The sequence below is a fragment of the Mobula hypostoma genome, chromosome 3 (genome assembly GCF_963921235.1).
Source record: "Mobula hypostoma chromosome 3, sMobHyp1.1, whole genome shotgun sequence".
NCBI classification, from domain to species: domain Eukaryota; kingdom Metazoa; phylum Chordata; class Chondrichthyes; order Myliobatiformes; family Myliobatidae; genus Mobula; species Mobula hypostoma.
Window position 1 is genome coordinate 190391700 of NC_086099.1, and position 15448 is coordinate 190407147.

At 45.6% G+C, this 15448-nt stretch overlaps 1 protein-coding gene across 1 annotated transcript in view; it reads right to left on the minus strand.

The window, feature by feature from the left end:
• odad2 (outer dynein arm docking complex subunit 2) overlaps nucleotides 1-15448 on the minus strand; it is a 277448-nt gene that overhangs the window by 176789 nt on the left and 85211 nt on the right. The window contains exon 8 of the mRNA XM_063042406.1: nucleotides 13168-13379. Coding sequence (XP_062898476.1) covers nucleotides 13168-13379 — 212 coding nt within the window. The remainder of the gene's footprint in view (nucleotides 1-13167; nucleotides 13380-15448) is intronic.

Consider the following 15448-nt stretch of genomic DNA (forward strand, 5'->3'; position numbering starts at 1 on the left):
CGTCTGCCCCGCGGGTCGCAGGGGCCCATGGGAGGGGAGAGTTAAGCGCGCGATTTTGAATCAGTTAAGGCATTCTGAGTTCAGCTCTCTCTGCCTCCGTGTGTTTCTTCAGTAGTGCATTTGCGCACGACTACATTGGTGACCCCGACATTCCAGATGGCATCTGGAGCCAGCGACTCAGCAACCAGCCATAGTTCGAGCAACTCACACAGCGCGGTCTCTCTGAAGCTCCCAACTTTCTGGGCCACTCAGCCTCACGTTTGGCTCGAGCAGGCTGAGGCCCAGTTCAATATCAGAGACATTACAGCCGATGCCACACGGTACTACTACGTGGTCAGCACGCTCGACCAGGAGACGGCAGGCTGGATCATTGACTTCCTACGCCAGCCACCAATGGAGGACAGGTACACTAAGCTTAAGGCGCTTCTGATCTGTACCTTTGGACTCTCCCGCCGCGAGCCGGCCACGTGGCTCCCACGCATGGACGGCCAGGGCGATCGCACGCCATCCGAGCTCATGAATGATATGCTGGCGCTCATGGACGGCCATAAGCCATGCCTTTTATTTGAACAGTTGTTCCTCAAGCAAATGCCAGAGGGCATTCGCTTCCTCCTCGCGCGTGAGGATTTCAGCAACCCACGCAGGATCGCGGCTAAAACAGACGTCCATTGGCCTAGCCACGATCGCGCACCCCAAAGCCCAGGCCCCGCAACTGAAGCCGTCAAGACCCACAAGGGAAAAAGACGAAAGTTCGGAACAATGGTGTTTCTATCACCAAAGATGGGGCTCAGGTGCACGCCGCTGCCATCCATCATGTGCTTTTCCAGGAAACGCTGGGGCCAGCCGTCGCTAATGGCTACGATGGCTGGCCACCAAGACAGCCTCCTATACCTCTGGGACCGACACTCCGGGCCGCGCTTCCTGGTAGACACCGGAGCTGAAGTCAGCGTACTCCCCCCCTCGAACATGGACACTAGTAACGTGGTCCAAGGTCCCGAAATCACCACTGCAAATGGCACCAGTATTCGGACATATGGCCTGTGAACCATCTCACTGCATTTCGGGTCCAGCCGTTTCACTTGGACTTCCATGTCGGCAATGGTGTCACAGTCACTACTAGGGGCAGATTTCCAACAAGCCAACTGCCTCTTGGTCGACCTAAAAGGCCGGCATTTGGTCCACGCCGACACGTTCCAGACTTTCCAGGTCAGAGAAGCCAAGCTACCGGCCCTCCACTTGGATTCCGTGACCCTCTCGGGTAATAAGTTAGCCAGGGTATTGGCGGAATTCCCCTCCATAGTCACCCCGCAGTTCTCCATGGCCGACCCCAAGCACTGCGTGCAGCACCACATCCCCACGCAAGGACCGCCGCTGCATGCCCGAGCTCGCAGGCTCCCACCCGACAAGCTCCAGCTCGCCAAGGAGGTGTTCCGTAAGATGGAAGAGTTGGGAATCATACGCCGCTCAGACTGCCCGTGGGCATCCCCGCTGCACATAGTGCCCAAGTCCGCAGGAGGATGGAGGTCCTGCGGAGACTACAGAAGGCTCAACGACGCCACAAACACCAACAGATACCCAGTACCCCACATCCAGGACTTCACGGCGAACCTGCACGGAGCGACCATCTTCTCGAAAATCGACCTGGTCAGGGAATACCATCAGATCCCAGTGCACCCTGACAACGTGCCCAAGGCAGCCCTCATCAACCCGTTCGGCTCGTTCGAATTCCTGAGGATGCCTTTCGGTCTCAAGAATGCAGCCCAAACTTTCCAAAGGCTCATGTACTCGGTGGGACGCGGCCCGGACTTCATTTTCATTTACTTGTACTGAATTTTCATTTACTCCTGGTGGCCAGCAGTTTGCACCAAGAGCACGTGGCACATTTGTGCGACCACGGACTGACAATCAATCCGGCGAGGTGCCAGCTCGGGCTGACGGAGATCAACTTCTTGGGCCACAGAGTCAACCGACATGGTGCAGTTCCCCTACTGGACAAGTTCCAGGCCATCCGCCAGTTCCCCAAGCCCCGCACGGTCAAGGGCCTGCAGGAGTTCGTAGGGATGGTCAACTTTTATCACCGGTTTGTGCTGGTGGTAGCACGCATCATGAGACCCTTGTTCAGCCTGATGGCCAGCGAGGCCAAAGAAGTGGCACGGGACGCGGAGTCCATAGAGGTGTTCAAGCAGGCCAAGGAGGTGCTGGCAAAGGCAGCCCTCCTAGTGCATCTGAGAGTCGATGTACCCACAGTACCCACAGCTTTCAACACGGCAGACGGCGGAGTCCTGGAACAGCTCGTTGAGGACCAGTGGTGACCACTTGCTTTCTTCAGCCGGCACCTATGGCCACCAGAGGTGAAGTACAGCGCTTTCGACAGAGAGTTGCTAGCACTCTACCTGGCTGTCCGGCATTTCCGGTACTTCCTCGAGGGAAGGGAGTTCACTGTATATACGGACCACAAGCCCCTCACCTTCGCAGTGGCCAAGATATCAGACCCATGGTCAGCTTGGCAGCAGATGCACCTATCCTTAATTTCAGAATTCACCACGGATGTCCGCCACATCACAGGGAAGAACAACGTCGTCACTGACACACTGTCTCGTCCCTGCCTCCACTCAGTAGGCATATCGTCCTCAGGAATAGACTATGCGGCACTGGCAGAAGCACAACGGTCGGACACCGAGATCCCGGCTTACCGCACCGCCGTTTCGGGGCTCCAGTTGGAGGATGTCTCCATCGGCCAGGCAGCGGATCGACTCCTTTGCGACATATCTACCGGCAGACCCTGACCCTGGGTACCAGCAGCATGGAGGCACCCGGTGTTCAACATGCTGCACAATCTGGCCCACCCATCCATCCGGGCGTCTATCAGCTGGTAGTGGACAGATTTGTCTGGCACGGTTTGCGCAAACAGGTCGAACACTGGGCCAGGACCTGCATACATTGGCAGACCGCCAAAGTCCAGCGGCACGTAAAGATTCCCCTCCAGCAGTTCCTGCCGATGCACAGGAGGTTCCAACACATCCACGTGGACATCATCGGACCCCTGCCACTCTCTCAGGGTACCAGGTATATCTTTACCATGGTAGACAGGTTCACCAGATGGCCAGAAGCCATCACAGACAGCTCACAGACAGGTCCACTGAGTCCTGCGCCAGGACGCTCATTACGGCCTCCGAACGGACATCACCTCCGACAGAGGGGCGCAGTTCACGTCTGGTTTGTGGACAGCACTGGCGCAGCTCCTGGGCACCCAGCTGCATCACACCACAGCGTACCATCCCCAGTCCAATGGTTTGGTAGAGCGATTCCACTGGCATGTCAACTCAGACCTGATGGCAAACCTCAGGGGCCCCAACTGGACAGATGAGCTTCCTTGGGTCCTACTGGGGATCCGCACAGCTCCCAAGGAGGACCCGGACACCTCCTTGGCGGAATTGGTCTATGGCGCCCCCCTGACAGTCCCAGCTGAGTTCGTACCAGAGGCCCAAGGTTCGGAAGATACTCCCGCAGTGGTGCTAACGAGGCTGCAGGACAAGGTAGGGACCCTGGCACCGGTCCTGACCTCCAGGCGTGGTCCCACGCCATCCTTCACCCCTAAAGACCTCCGATACTGTGAGTATGTTTTTATTCGCAGGGGCATGCACAGGTCACCTCTACAGCGGCCGTACGAGGGACCCTTCAAGATGATCTGGCACAACGGAACCACGTGTGTCATGGAGGTGGGTGGCCAGGAAGAGACTTTTACTGTGGACCGCCTCAAACCGGTGCACCTGGAAGTTGAACAACCAGTGAGGGTACCCACACCGCACCGGCGAGGCCGGCCACCCAGGCAAGCCACACAGACCGGGGGCTCCACTCTCCCGATGGACATTTCTGGGGGGGAGGGGGGGCGGGGTGTGGCAGCCTGCACACACAGGACTCGAACTGCCATCAGGAGTCGCAGGCAGACACGCGGTAGCGCGTTTGGAACTGCCCGCTTGGGGCGGACCTTCCGGGGACAGTCTGACTTCACGTCTGCCCCGCGGGTCTCAGGGGCCCATGGGAGGGGAGATTTAAGCGCGTGATTTTGAACCAGTAACGGCATTCTGAGTTCAGCTCTCTCTGCCTTCATGTGTTTCTTTAGTAGCACGCTTGCGCACGACTACAAGATGTTGTATATGTCATGGAAACAATTTGGAATGATCCTGAGGCTAGGAAGCTAGAACGGTAATGACTTCCATGCACTCACCAACGAGTACATTGCTGAGCCAAGAGAGCTCCTCTAATTCTGTGCACATACACATGTTAATCAATGAAAACAAATATGCACATCATATATCTCCTTGCTCAGACAGGCAAGGTTGCGCTGAAGAGACAACACTCATACTAATCAGCCTAAAGGGGAGGGTTTTCAGTCTCCTATATTCTGCAGTAATCAAACCCAGAAGCAGCAAAGCATATTGGAATATGCATTCAATATGTTTTTAATCAAAAATGCAAATACAAAGAGAGGTATACAGAGGGAAAGGGTGTAACAATATTGTGAAGCCTACAATGACAGCTGCTTTGATAGATTACAGTAGTAAGAATTCTGGAGGACATTAATGTCAAGCCAATAAAGAAACTATCCAAATGTAAACTATTTAATTTGGAAATGTAATCTACTTAATTTGGACAGAAATCCTGATTCGGGTTTAATTCGGAGAAGGAAGTCTGAGAATTGGAGCGGGAGTATGGAGGAAGCCATTTTGAATTTTTCATTTTTTTTTCATTGGCATTCAGAGAGGTGGGACTATGCAGGCGTGTGACGTCGGGCAGTGAAGCGTGGAAGATTTAAAAGGAATACAGCCTTATACAGCGGGCAGAGTAGTTTGCGGGCAGTGGAGTGACCCGAGAGCAGAGTGAAGGCTTAAGGGCTTTGGCTCAACGGGCTTAGGCAGACACGAGCGAGGCGAGGAAAGGTTTGGTATTCATTTTTTGTTGCTATTTGAGGAGAGGGGGAAGTATGAGTGTGAGGGCAGCTTGTTGTTCTCGGTATCGGATGTGGGAGGTCGTGGAGTCTCCCAGCCTCCCGGACGTCCACATCTGTGCCAGGTGCGCCAAGCTGCAGCTCCTAAGGGACCGCATTAGGGAACTGGAGCTGCAGATCGATGACCTTCGCCTGGTCAGGGAGAGTGAGGAGGTGATAGAGAGGAGTTACAGGCAGGTGGTCACACCGGGGCCACGGGAGGCAGACAAGTGGGTCACGGTTAGGAGGGGGAAGAGGAAGAGACAGGTAATAGAGAGTACCCAAGTGGCTGTGCCTCTTAACAATAAGTACTCCTGTCTGAGTACTGTTGGGGGGGACAGCATACCTGGGGGAAACAACAGTGGCCGTGCCTCCGGCCCTGTAGCTCAGAAAGGTAGGAAAGGAAGAGGAGGGCAGTAGTAATAGGGGACTCGATAGTAAGGGGGTCAGATAGGCGATTCTGTGGACGCAGTCCAGAGACCCGGATGATAGTTTGCCTCCCTGGTGCCAGGGTCCGGGATGTTTCTGATCGCGTCTAAGATATCCTGAAGTGGGAGGGAGAGAAGCCAGAGGTCGTGGTACATATAGGTACCAATGACATAGGTAGGAAAAGGGGAGAGGTCCTGAAAGGAGAATATAGGGAGTTAGGAAGGGAGTTGAGAAAAAGGACAGCAAAGGTAGTAATCTCGGTATTACTGCCTGTGCTATGCGAAAGTGAGAGTAGGAATGCAATGAGGTGGAGGATAAATGTGTGGCTGAGGGATTGGAGCAGGGGGCAGGGATTCAAGTTTTTGGATCATTGGGACCTCTTTTGGTGCAGGTGTGACCTGTGCAATAAAAGGACGGGTTACACTTGAATAATAGGGGGACCAATATCCTGGCGGGGAGATTTGTGAGGGCTACTGAGGTGACTTTAAACTAGAATGGTTGGGGGGTGGGAATCAAATTAAAGAGACTCAAAGAGAGGAGGTTAGTTCACAAAGAGAGAAAGCTAGTAGACAGTGTGTGAGGGAGGATAGGCAGGGGACAGAGATCAGGAGCACTTAGACCGAAGATGTAGGGGACAAGGAAGAAAAAGATAACAAAGTTGTTTGCTCCATTAAGGATAAACAGAGGGTAAGAGGTGGAGAGTTTCTTAAATGCATCTATTTTAATGCTAGGAACATTGTAAGAAAGGTGGACGAGCTTAGAGCATGGATTGATACCTGGAAATATGATGTTGTAGCTATTAGTGAAACGTGGTTGCAGGAGGGGTGTGATTGGCAACTAAATATTCCAGGATTTCGTTGCTTCAGGTGTGATAGAATAGGAGAGGCAAGAGGGGGAGGTGTTGCATTGCTTGTCAGAGAAAATATAACAGCGGTGCTCTGGCAGGATAGATTAGTGGACTCGTCCAGGGAGGCTATTTGGGTGGAATTGAGGAATAGGAAAGGTGTTGTGACATTTATAGGGGTGTATTATAGACCACCTAATGGGGACCGAGAACTGGAGCAGCAAATTTGTAAGGAGATAGCAGATATTTATAGTAAGCACAAGGCTGTGATTGTGGGAGATTTTAATTTTCCACACATAGACTGGGATGCTCATTCTGTAAAAGGGCTGGATGGTTTGGAGTTTGTCAAATGTGTGCAAGATAGTTTTTTGCAGCAATACATAGAGATACCAACTAGAGAAGGGGCAGTGTTGGATCTCCTGTTAGGGAATGAGATAGGGCAGGTGACAGAGGTATGTGTTGGGGAGCACTTTGGGTCCAGTGATCATAATACCATTAGTTTCAATATAATTATGGAGAAAGATAGGACTGGACCCAGGGTTGAGATTTATGATTGGAGGAAGGCTAACTTTGAGGAGATGCGAAAGGATATAGAAGGAGTGGATTCGGACAATTTGTTTTATGGGAAGGATGTAATAGAGAAATGGAAGTCATTTAAAGGTGAAGTTTTGAGGGTACAGGATCTTTATGTACCTGTTAGATTGAAAGGAAAGGTTAAAAGTTTGAGAGAGCCATGGTTTTCAAGGGATATAGGAAACTTGGTTCAGAAAAAGAGAGGGATCTACAATAAATAAAGGCAGCTTGGAGTTAATGAGGTGCTCGAGGAATATACAGAATGTAAAAAGAATCTTAAGAAAGAAATTTAAAAAGCTAAAAGATACGAGGCTGCTTTAGCAAGTAAGGTGAAAATAAATCCAAAGGGTTTCTACAGTTATATTAATAGCAAAAGGATAGTGAGGGATAAAATTGGTCCCTCAGAGAATCAGAGTGGACGGCTACGTGCAGAGCCAAAAGAGATGGGGGAGATCTTGAACAATTTCTTTTCTTCGGTATTCACTAAGGAGAAGGATATTGAATTGTGTAAGGTAAAGGAAACAAGAAGGGTAGTTATGGAAAGTATGATGGTTAAAGAAGAGGAAGTACTGGTGCTTTTAAGGAATATAAAAGTGGATACGTCTCCGGGTAGAGACAAGATATTCCCTGGGACCTTGGGGAAGTTAGTGTGGAAATAGCAGGGGCTCTTGCAGAAATATTTCAAATGTCATTAGAAATGGGGATGGTGCCGGAGGATTGGCGTATTGCTCATGTGGTTCCATTGTTTAAAAAGGGTTCTAAGAGTAAACCTAGCCATTATCGGCCTGTGAGTTTGACGTCAGTGGTGGGTAAATTGATGGAAAGTATTCTTAGAGATGGTATATATAATTATCTGGATAGACAGGGTCAGATTAGGAACAGTCAACATGGATTTGTGCATGGAAGGTCATGTTTGACAAATCTTATTGAATATTTTGAAGAGGTTACTAGGAATGTTGATGAGGGTAAAGTGGTGGATGTTGTCTATATGGACTTCAGTAAGGCCTTTGACAAGGTTCCACACGGAAGGTTAGTTAGGAAGGTTCAATCATTAGGCATTAATATCGAAGTAGTAAAATGGATTCAGCAGTGGCTAGATGGGAGACGCCAGAGAGTAGTGGTGGATAACTGTGTGTCTGATTGGAGGACGGTATGTACCGGTGTGCCTCAGGGATCTGTACTGGGTCCAATGTTGTTTGTCATATATATTAATGATCTGGATGATGGGGTGGTAAATTGGATTAGTAAGTATGCAGATGATACGAAGATTGGCGCCGTTGTGGGTAATGAAGTAGGTTTTCGAAGCTTGCAGAGAGATTTAGGCCAGTTAGAAGAGTGGGCTGAAAGATGGCAGATGGAGTTTAATGCTGAAAAATGTGAGGTGCTGCATTTTGGTAGGACTAATCAAAATATGACATACATGGTAAATGGTAGGGCATTGAAGAATGCTGTAGAACAGAGGGATCTAAGAATAATGGTGCATAGTTCCCTGAAGGTGGAATCTCATGTGGATAGGGTGGTGAAGAAAGCTTTTGGTATGCTGGCCTCTATTAATCAGAGCATTCAGTATAGGAGTTGGGATGTAATGTTGAAATTATATAAGGCATTGCTAAGGCCAAATTTGGAGTATTGTGTACAGTTCTGGTCACCGAATTATAGGAAAGCTGTCAATAAAATTGAGAGAGTACAGAGGAGATTTACTAGAGTGTTGCCTGGGTTTCATCCCCTAAGTTACAAAGGTTGAACAAGTTAGGTCGTTATTCCTTGGAGCATAGAAGGTTGATGGGGGACTTGACAGAGGTGTTTAAAATTATGAGGGGGATTGATAGAGTTGACGTGGATAGGCTTTTTCCATTGAGAATGGTGTAGATTCAAACAAGAGGACATGAGTTGAGAGTTAAAGGGCAAAAGTTTAGGGGTAACATGAGGGGGAACTTCTTTACTCAGAGAGTGGTAGCTATGTGGAACGAGCTTCCAGCAGAAGTGGTTGAGGCAGGTTTGATGTTGTTGTTTAAAGTTAAATTGGATAGAAATATGGACAGGAAAGGAATGGAGGATTATGGGCCGAGTGCAGGTCGGTGGGACTAGGTGAGAGTAAGAGTTCGGCACAGACTAGAAGGGCCGAGATGGCCTGTTTCCGTGCTGTAATTGTTATATGTTCGTGGTACAGCAAAGAGTAACCAAGGTCTTTACATTTTTGTCGTGTTTCAGCATGGGCATATAGACATTGTGCTACTAGCAAAGTATCCTTGAAGAAGTGATGATCATGTTCAAGTTCAAGTTCAAATCAAGTTTAATTATCATTCAACTTCACACGAATATCCATGCATACAGCCAAATGAAACAGTGTTACTCGGGACCAAGTTGCAAAACACAGTACCAACAGACAAACACAGCTCAAGGCACATATAGCACATAAGACAGCAGTAAAACACTGTCACACAAAAAAAATAGTCCGTTCCTGAGTTCATGAATGTTGCAGCAGTCTGCAGTAGAACACAATAAAGCTTGGTCTTCTGCCGAGCAAACACAGGGGGCCTGCACCGCTCCAGCATATGACACTGAGCAACACTGTCTTGAGCACTCCGGTGCAGTGCCTGACTCCGACTCCTCCCCCGGGTGTCTGAAAATGGCTTGAGGCCTAGTCTTTGGTATAACTAAAGCCACACAGCTCCCCACTGTCCAACCCCATCATTGTGAATAAACCAATGAATTGCTTGCAAAATTCCACACCACCAATGTCCAAAAAAAGCGACTAAGACGATCACTAGCTGTTAGACTGCACACCTCCTTCATACACTGATGCCTCTCTGTCAGAGGTAGCATCACAGTCCACACCAAGTACAGCCCCTTCAGTTCCTCCACCAATGAGCAACTTGCTCATGGGGCAGAACTGCAATATTTTCAGTTCTTAATGCCTAGTCTTAAAATCATACAAAACACATTTATAAAAACAATAATACCTTTGGTTGATGCCGTCTGAGCGTGCTGCCATCTTACAGGATCATGTGTCAACTATCAAATGTAGATTTGCAATAAAAGGTCCAAAATGGTGAAAAGGAACATTTTAGCTATAAGTAATTTTCTCCAATGCAACAAAAATGATTTATTACAACAAAAATCCTTTGCAGGACATTTCAGAGTAGTTTAATCAAAAGCTTCTATCAAATATGGTCACCAGAAAGGAAATGAGAATTCTCTGTTCCATACCTATAATCATGTCCAGAAACCTACAGCATAAATAAGCAAATGGGATCTTAGGACACATGCTGTGCACATAACACTACAGAAAGTCCAAAATGCAAATCTTAGACCCAGAAAGTGCTGGTAACTACCTGGCACATCTGAAGGGAATGCAATATTCAGGATGGTAGACACTGACCTGGATCTGGGCCGTACCCTCCAAATACAGGTTTCCCCCGCCATCTGAAGATAGAGCATTCCTATGAAACGGTTGGTAAGCCGAAATGTCGTAAAGCGAAGAAGCAATTACCATTTATCTATATGGGAAAAATTTATGAACGTTCGCAGTCCCAAAAAAAACCTACCAAATCATGCCAAATAACACATAAAACCTAAAATAACAGTAACATACAGTAAAAGCAGGAATGATATGATAAATACACAGCCTATATAAAGTAGAAATGCTTTTCCACAATCATTACTGCACTGTTCTCCGTAGTGAAAATCTCATGCAAGTGCTGTTGGCAAAAACACGGCGCAAGTGCTCTCCAGTAACCTTTAAGCTATGAAGCTGCCAAATCATACCAAATAACACGTAAAAATACACAGCCTATATAAAGTAGAAATAATGTATGTACAGTGTAGTATCACTTGCCGGAATTGGTTCTGCGCTGAGCACACTGATGATGGTGTGTTAGACTGAGTCATCGCAGGTTGGGTGGTGCAGTGGCCCCCACCCTCCAGGCCACCGACCGATACATTGCCGCGAAGCATGCAGGGGTGCAGCGGTAGCCAGGAGGCACACAGCACATCTTTAAGAAAAAAGCCAAAATAAACATGCTAATTAATTACGTGTCGGGCGGCACCTAATTAATTAGCATGTTTATTTCGGCTTTTTTCTTAAAGATGTGCTGTGTGCCTCCCGGCTATCGCTGCATTCTCCGCGAATCGCGGGGCGGTGGGACACTGGGGTGTCATCTCGTCATCTGTTTCCATTAGAGCAGGCAGCTCATCTTCTCCTATGACTGCCTGCCTCGATGTCGAAGGTCAAGGTTCGTTGTCTGCTGTGGCAGATGCGGAAGGTTTGCTTGACTGCTGAGCCTCGCGCATTTTTCTATCATACAGTTCTTTGTAAGGACTCAAACCATTCTGCAAATAACCCCTAAACCTACCTACCCTTTCAAAATTAAAGTCGTACTTTATCATTGCAGCGAAAATGTCACACAGTTGCTTCACGTTCAATTCCTGGACGACTTCACTTTCGGTCTGTTCGCTACAGTATTCGGTTTCAATTGTTATCCTTTCCTCTTCCAATTGCATCAGCTCTTCTTCTATCAGTTCTTGGTCATGGGATGCCAAAACCACTTCAACACCATGTTCGTCAGTTTCCACAAGCCAAACTCACTTAGTCCTTACTTCATTCACTACGATCAAAACGCTTAATTATGTCTAGTTTTATGCTAAGTGTAAAATCCTTACGAGCTCTTTTAGGCTTTTCCGATACCTTAGAACTCATCTTGCAAACGGCTGCTCACAGGCACGTGTTTAAGCAATGCCGGCGAGAATGCAGTTCTGAATCCAGGGGAGAGCGGTTGCTTGGGGTGCGTGCTGCCTTTTTTCGCGCGCTGCTTTTTTTTCGTAACAGTGAAAACACCTTCTGAAAGCGAAAACAGGGTACTAAGGTAGGTCTTTCGTAACAGTGAGGTTTCGTAAAGCGAACGCTCGAAAAGCAGGGGACACCTGTATCCGGACCTGCCTCTCGGTTTTTTTGCACTACCTTACTTTCCATTTTTCTATTCTCTATTTATGATTTATAATTTAAATATTTATATTTACTAATTTTTACTATTTTTACTATTTTTAATATTTTTAATATTTAATATTTGTAATCCAGGGAGCGGGAAACGCAGAATCAAATATTGCTGTGATGATTGGACATTCAAGTATCAATTGTTTGGTGACAATAAAGTATAAAATATAAAGTATAAAAATGTGTGCAAATCTGATCCACCACTAAGTAAGCTTACCAAAATGAGGTCAATATATTCACTTCCTATGTGGCCCTTGAATTTTGAACTAACAATTTAGAGCAGCCCCTTTGATTTAAAAGATTATATTTATGTCTTTAATAGCTTAATGTATTTCAAAATAAATGTATCATTTTAATTGCCGATTTTTAAAAAAAATATTTTATCTTGTCCCAACTGTTTCCAAATATCTGATTGGTTAAGCTCTTACTTTGTGCTACCTGCAGCCTAGGCATTGCTCATGGCCTGCTGCATTTTGCAGGAGGACAACAATAGCAATACTAGCAATGTTTAGGAATCATGCCACTGCAAAAATTCAGTGCAGGAATGGGATGGATCACAGTGGTGGCTATACAGTTAGCAAGCATAAAAGACAGACCTCAATCAAAACACACGAGATACAACAGATGTTGTAAATGATCTCAACATCATTTGGCTCAATACAGCAATAAGGCTGTTTGCCCTATCGAGTTCCTGCCAGCATCTACACAGCAAATTAATGAGTCCCATTCACATGGCTCTACATGTTTAGTTCCCTCAAATGCTCGACAACTTTTATTTTGAAATCACTGTCCACATCTGTTAGAACCACCCTTGTAGGCAGCAATCCTCAGATTACCATCACCTGCTGCATAAAAATGCTGTTCTTTAATATCCTTCTATCCATAGCTTTAAATACATCTTGCCATGTACATCTATTAATGCTAATGGGAAAATAGTTTGTTTTGTTTTATTCTACCTTATCTAAATCTTTCAAAATTTTATACCTCTATCAAGTTTATTATCAACTTCATTGCTCCTGGCTTCTTTAGTCTAATTCTAAGTTGAAATCCCTCATCTCTGGAATCATTCTGGTATATCTCTTCTATATCCTTTTAAGGTCCTCATTTCCTTCCTTAAACATGGTAACCAGAAGATGAGGAGGTACAAATGGGTGAGATGAGACTCTGAGAGTGCATGAAAACTTAATTATAAAACAAATTTTGCACTCATTTTCTGAAATGAAAAATGTATACAACTGAAAAATTTCCAGGTTTATGACTATAAATGTACTTCTTGTTACTTTAATATCAAGCTGCACATGGATACATTAATACAGTAATATTTCACCATTGGTTACCTACATCTGCTGATGAGATGACTCCTTGATCTTAAGGATATTTTCTTCTTTCTTTGCATCCTTTATCTTAGACTTTGCAGATTGCCTTTTTCTCTCAAGTTTATTCTTGTCCTGATAATCTTTAAACTTTTCACCTAAATCCATTTCATCATTAGTAGGTACTTCCATTTTCTGAGTCTTACGAGAAGCTGTGAGTTTCTTTTGTAGTGCAAAGTTCTAAAAAAAAAGTTATAATAAGTTGAAAGAATTTCTAAATAGCAGGAAGGAACAACTCTGTTAATATATTTTCTTTAGCAATTTAAGTATGCTTATCATAGCATAGCAGTTAAATTACTTGTTTCCAGCTCTTTTAAATTCAAGTAACTAGTGTAATTTACATATTACTATTTAATTATTTTAATTATTTAATTATTTAACTATTTAATTATTTATGGTTTTATTACTATTTAATTACTATGGTGCAACTGTAATGAAAACCAATTTCCCCCGGGATCAATAAAGTATGACTATGACTAAAAAATGTAATTTAAAAAGCAAACTTAGTATCAGTAATCATGAAACTTCTGTTTTGTTGTAAATATCCAACTGATTTGGATAAGTCAAGAAACCTGTGATTGTTACCCTTGAGTTAAGACCCACCATCGCTGAATTTTAATTACCTCATTTCAAGGACATCTGCAGATGAACAATTAAATGCCAGCTTTGTAAGAAACATCCTCAATCATGAAGAAAATAAAAAACCTTAGACTGACATGAAGTTTGCACTCAACAAGTTATATTCTGTGGTCAACAGCCTTGAAACAGGATACTCAGAGTCCCTTCCCATCATTGCTGGCGACTTCAAACAGGGCAACTTCAAGAATGTGTTACCAAAATACTACCAGCACATTTCCTGCCACACCAATAGCCCAAAAACCCCCAACCATAGTTATATAACGATTAAAGATGCCTACTCAGCCACCGCCATCCATCGCAATCAGATCGCCAGGCTATGCTCCTACACCCTGCATACAAACAAAAGCTGAATAGAGAGGATACAGTACAGAATGTAATATAGTGCTGCTCTGAGGAAACAGATGAGCTTCTATGCAATTGCTCTGTGTCAAAAGACCAGTCTATATTCAGAGACTCAATTGCCAGCCTAAATCAGTATGTTACTTCTGTCACAAACTTTATCATTAAGTGTGTTGAGGATTGTGTACCAAAGAGAACAATCTGGGTGCTCCTGAACTGAAAAGCATGGATGAACTGGGTGTTGCACACTCCTATTTAAGTCCAGGTCTGCAAATTCAAATCAAGTGACGCTGACCTTTACAAGAAGCCAAGATACGATCTCTGTAAAGCTGTCAGAGATGCTAAGGGTGTACCAATCCAAAATCAAATCCCAGACCAGCTGTCAGCCCCACCCCCGACAGCCTCTAGTGCACCTGAACCCATAGTCACTGCTGGAGACATAAGATCAGTCTTCCAGAGAATGAACCCATTGAAAATATCTGACCCAGATGGAGTCCCTGACTGTGTCCTTAAATCCTGTGTAGGTCAGCTGGTGGAGTTATTTTTTGTTTGTTCAGTTGTTAAGTCAAGTCCGAATCTTCGAGTTATTTGCAAACATTTTTAATCTCACCCTGCTTCGAAGTGTGGTTCCCACCTGCTTTAAGAAGACCACTATCATTCCGATATCTAGGAAAAACAAAATGGTTCTGACATCTACCATCATGAAGTACTTCAAGAGGGTATCAACTCCTGCCTTCCAGACAAATTATTTATCTCCCTGATCCTACACTCATCTCTGGAGCATATGGACAGTAAAGGCACCTACACTATTGTTCATTGACTACAGCTCAGCTTTCAATACTATAATTCCAAGCAAACTTATCACCAAACTCCAGACATGAGGAGTTAACATCTTCTTCGCAACTGGATCCTTGACTTCCTGCCAACACAGTGCAGTCAGTTAGGTAAGTAGAAACATACTTGCAATGATTATTTTAAACAACAGTGTTCTAAAAGATTGTGTCATCAGCCCACTACTCTACTCTCTGTACACTCATGGCTGCATGGCCAAATTCTGCTCTAACTCCATCTAATAAAAAATGCAGATGATACCACTATAGTGGGCCATAGTAACATGATGTCATGACAACAAACTGCCCCTCAACATCAGCAAAACAAAAGAGCAGGTCATTAACTTCAAAAAATGGGACGGGCGGTACACATGCTCATGTCCTGAGAGGGCAAAGAGCTTCACACTCCTAGGAGTGAATATTATCAATAGCCTATCCTGG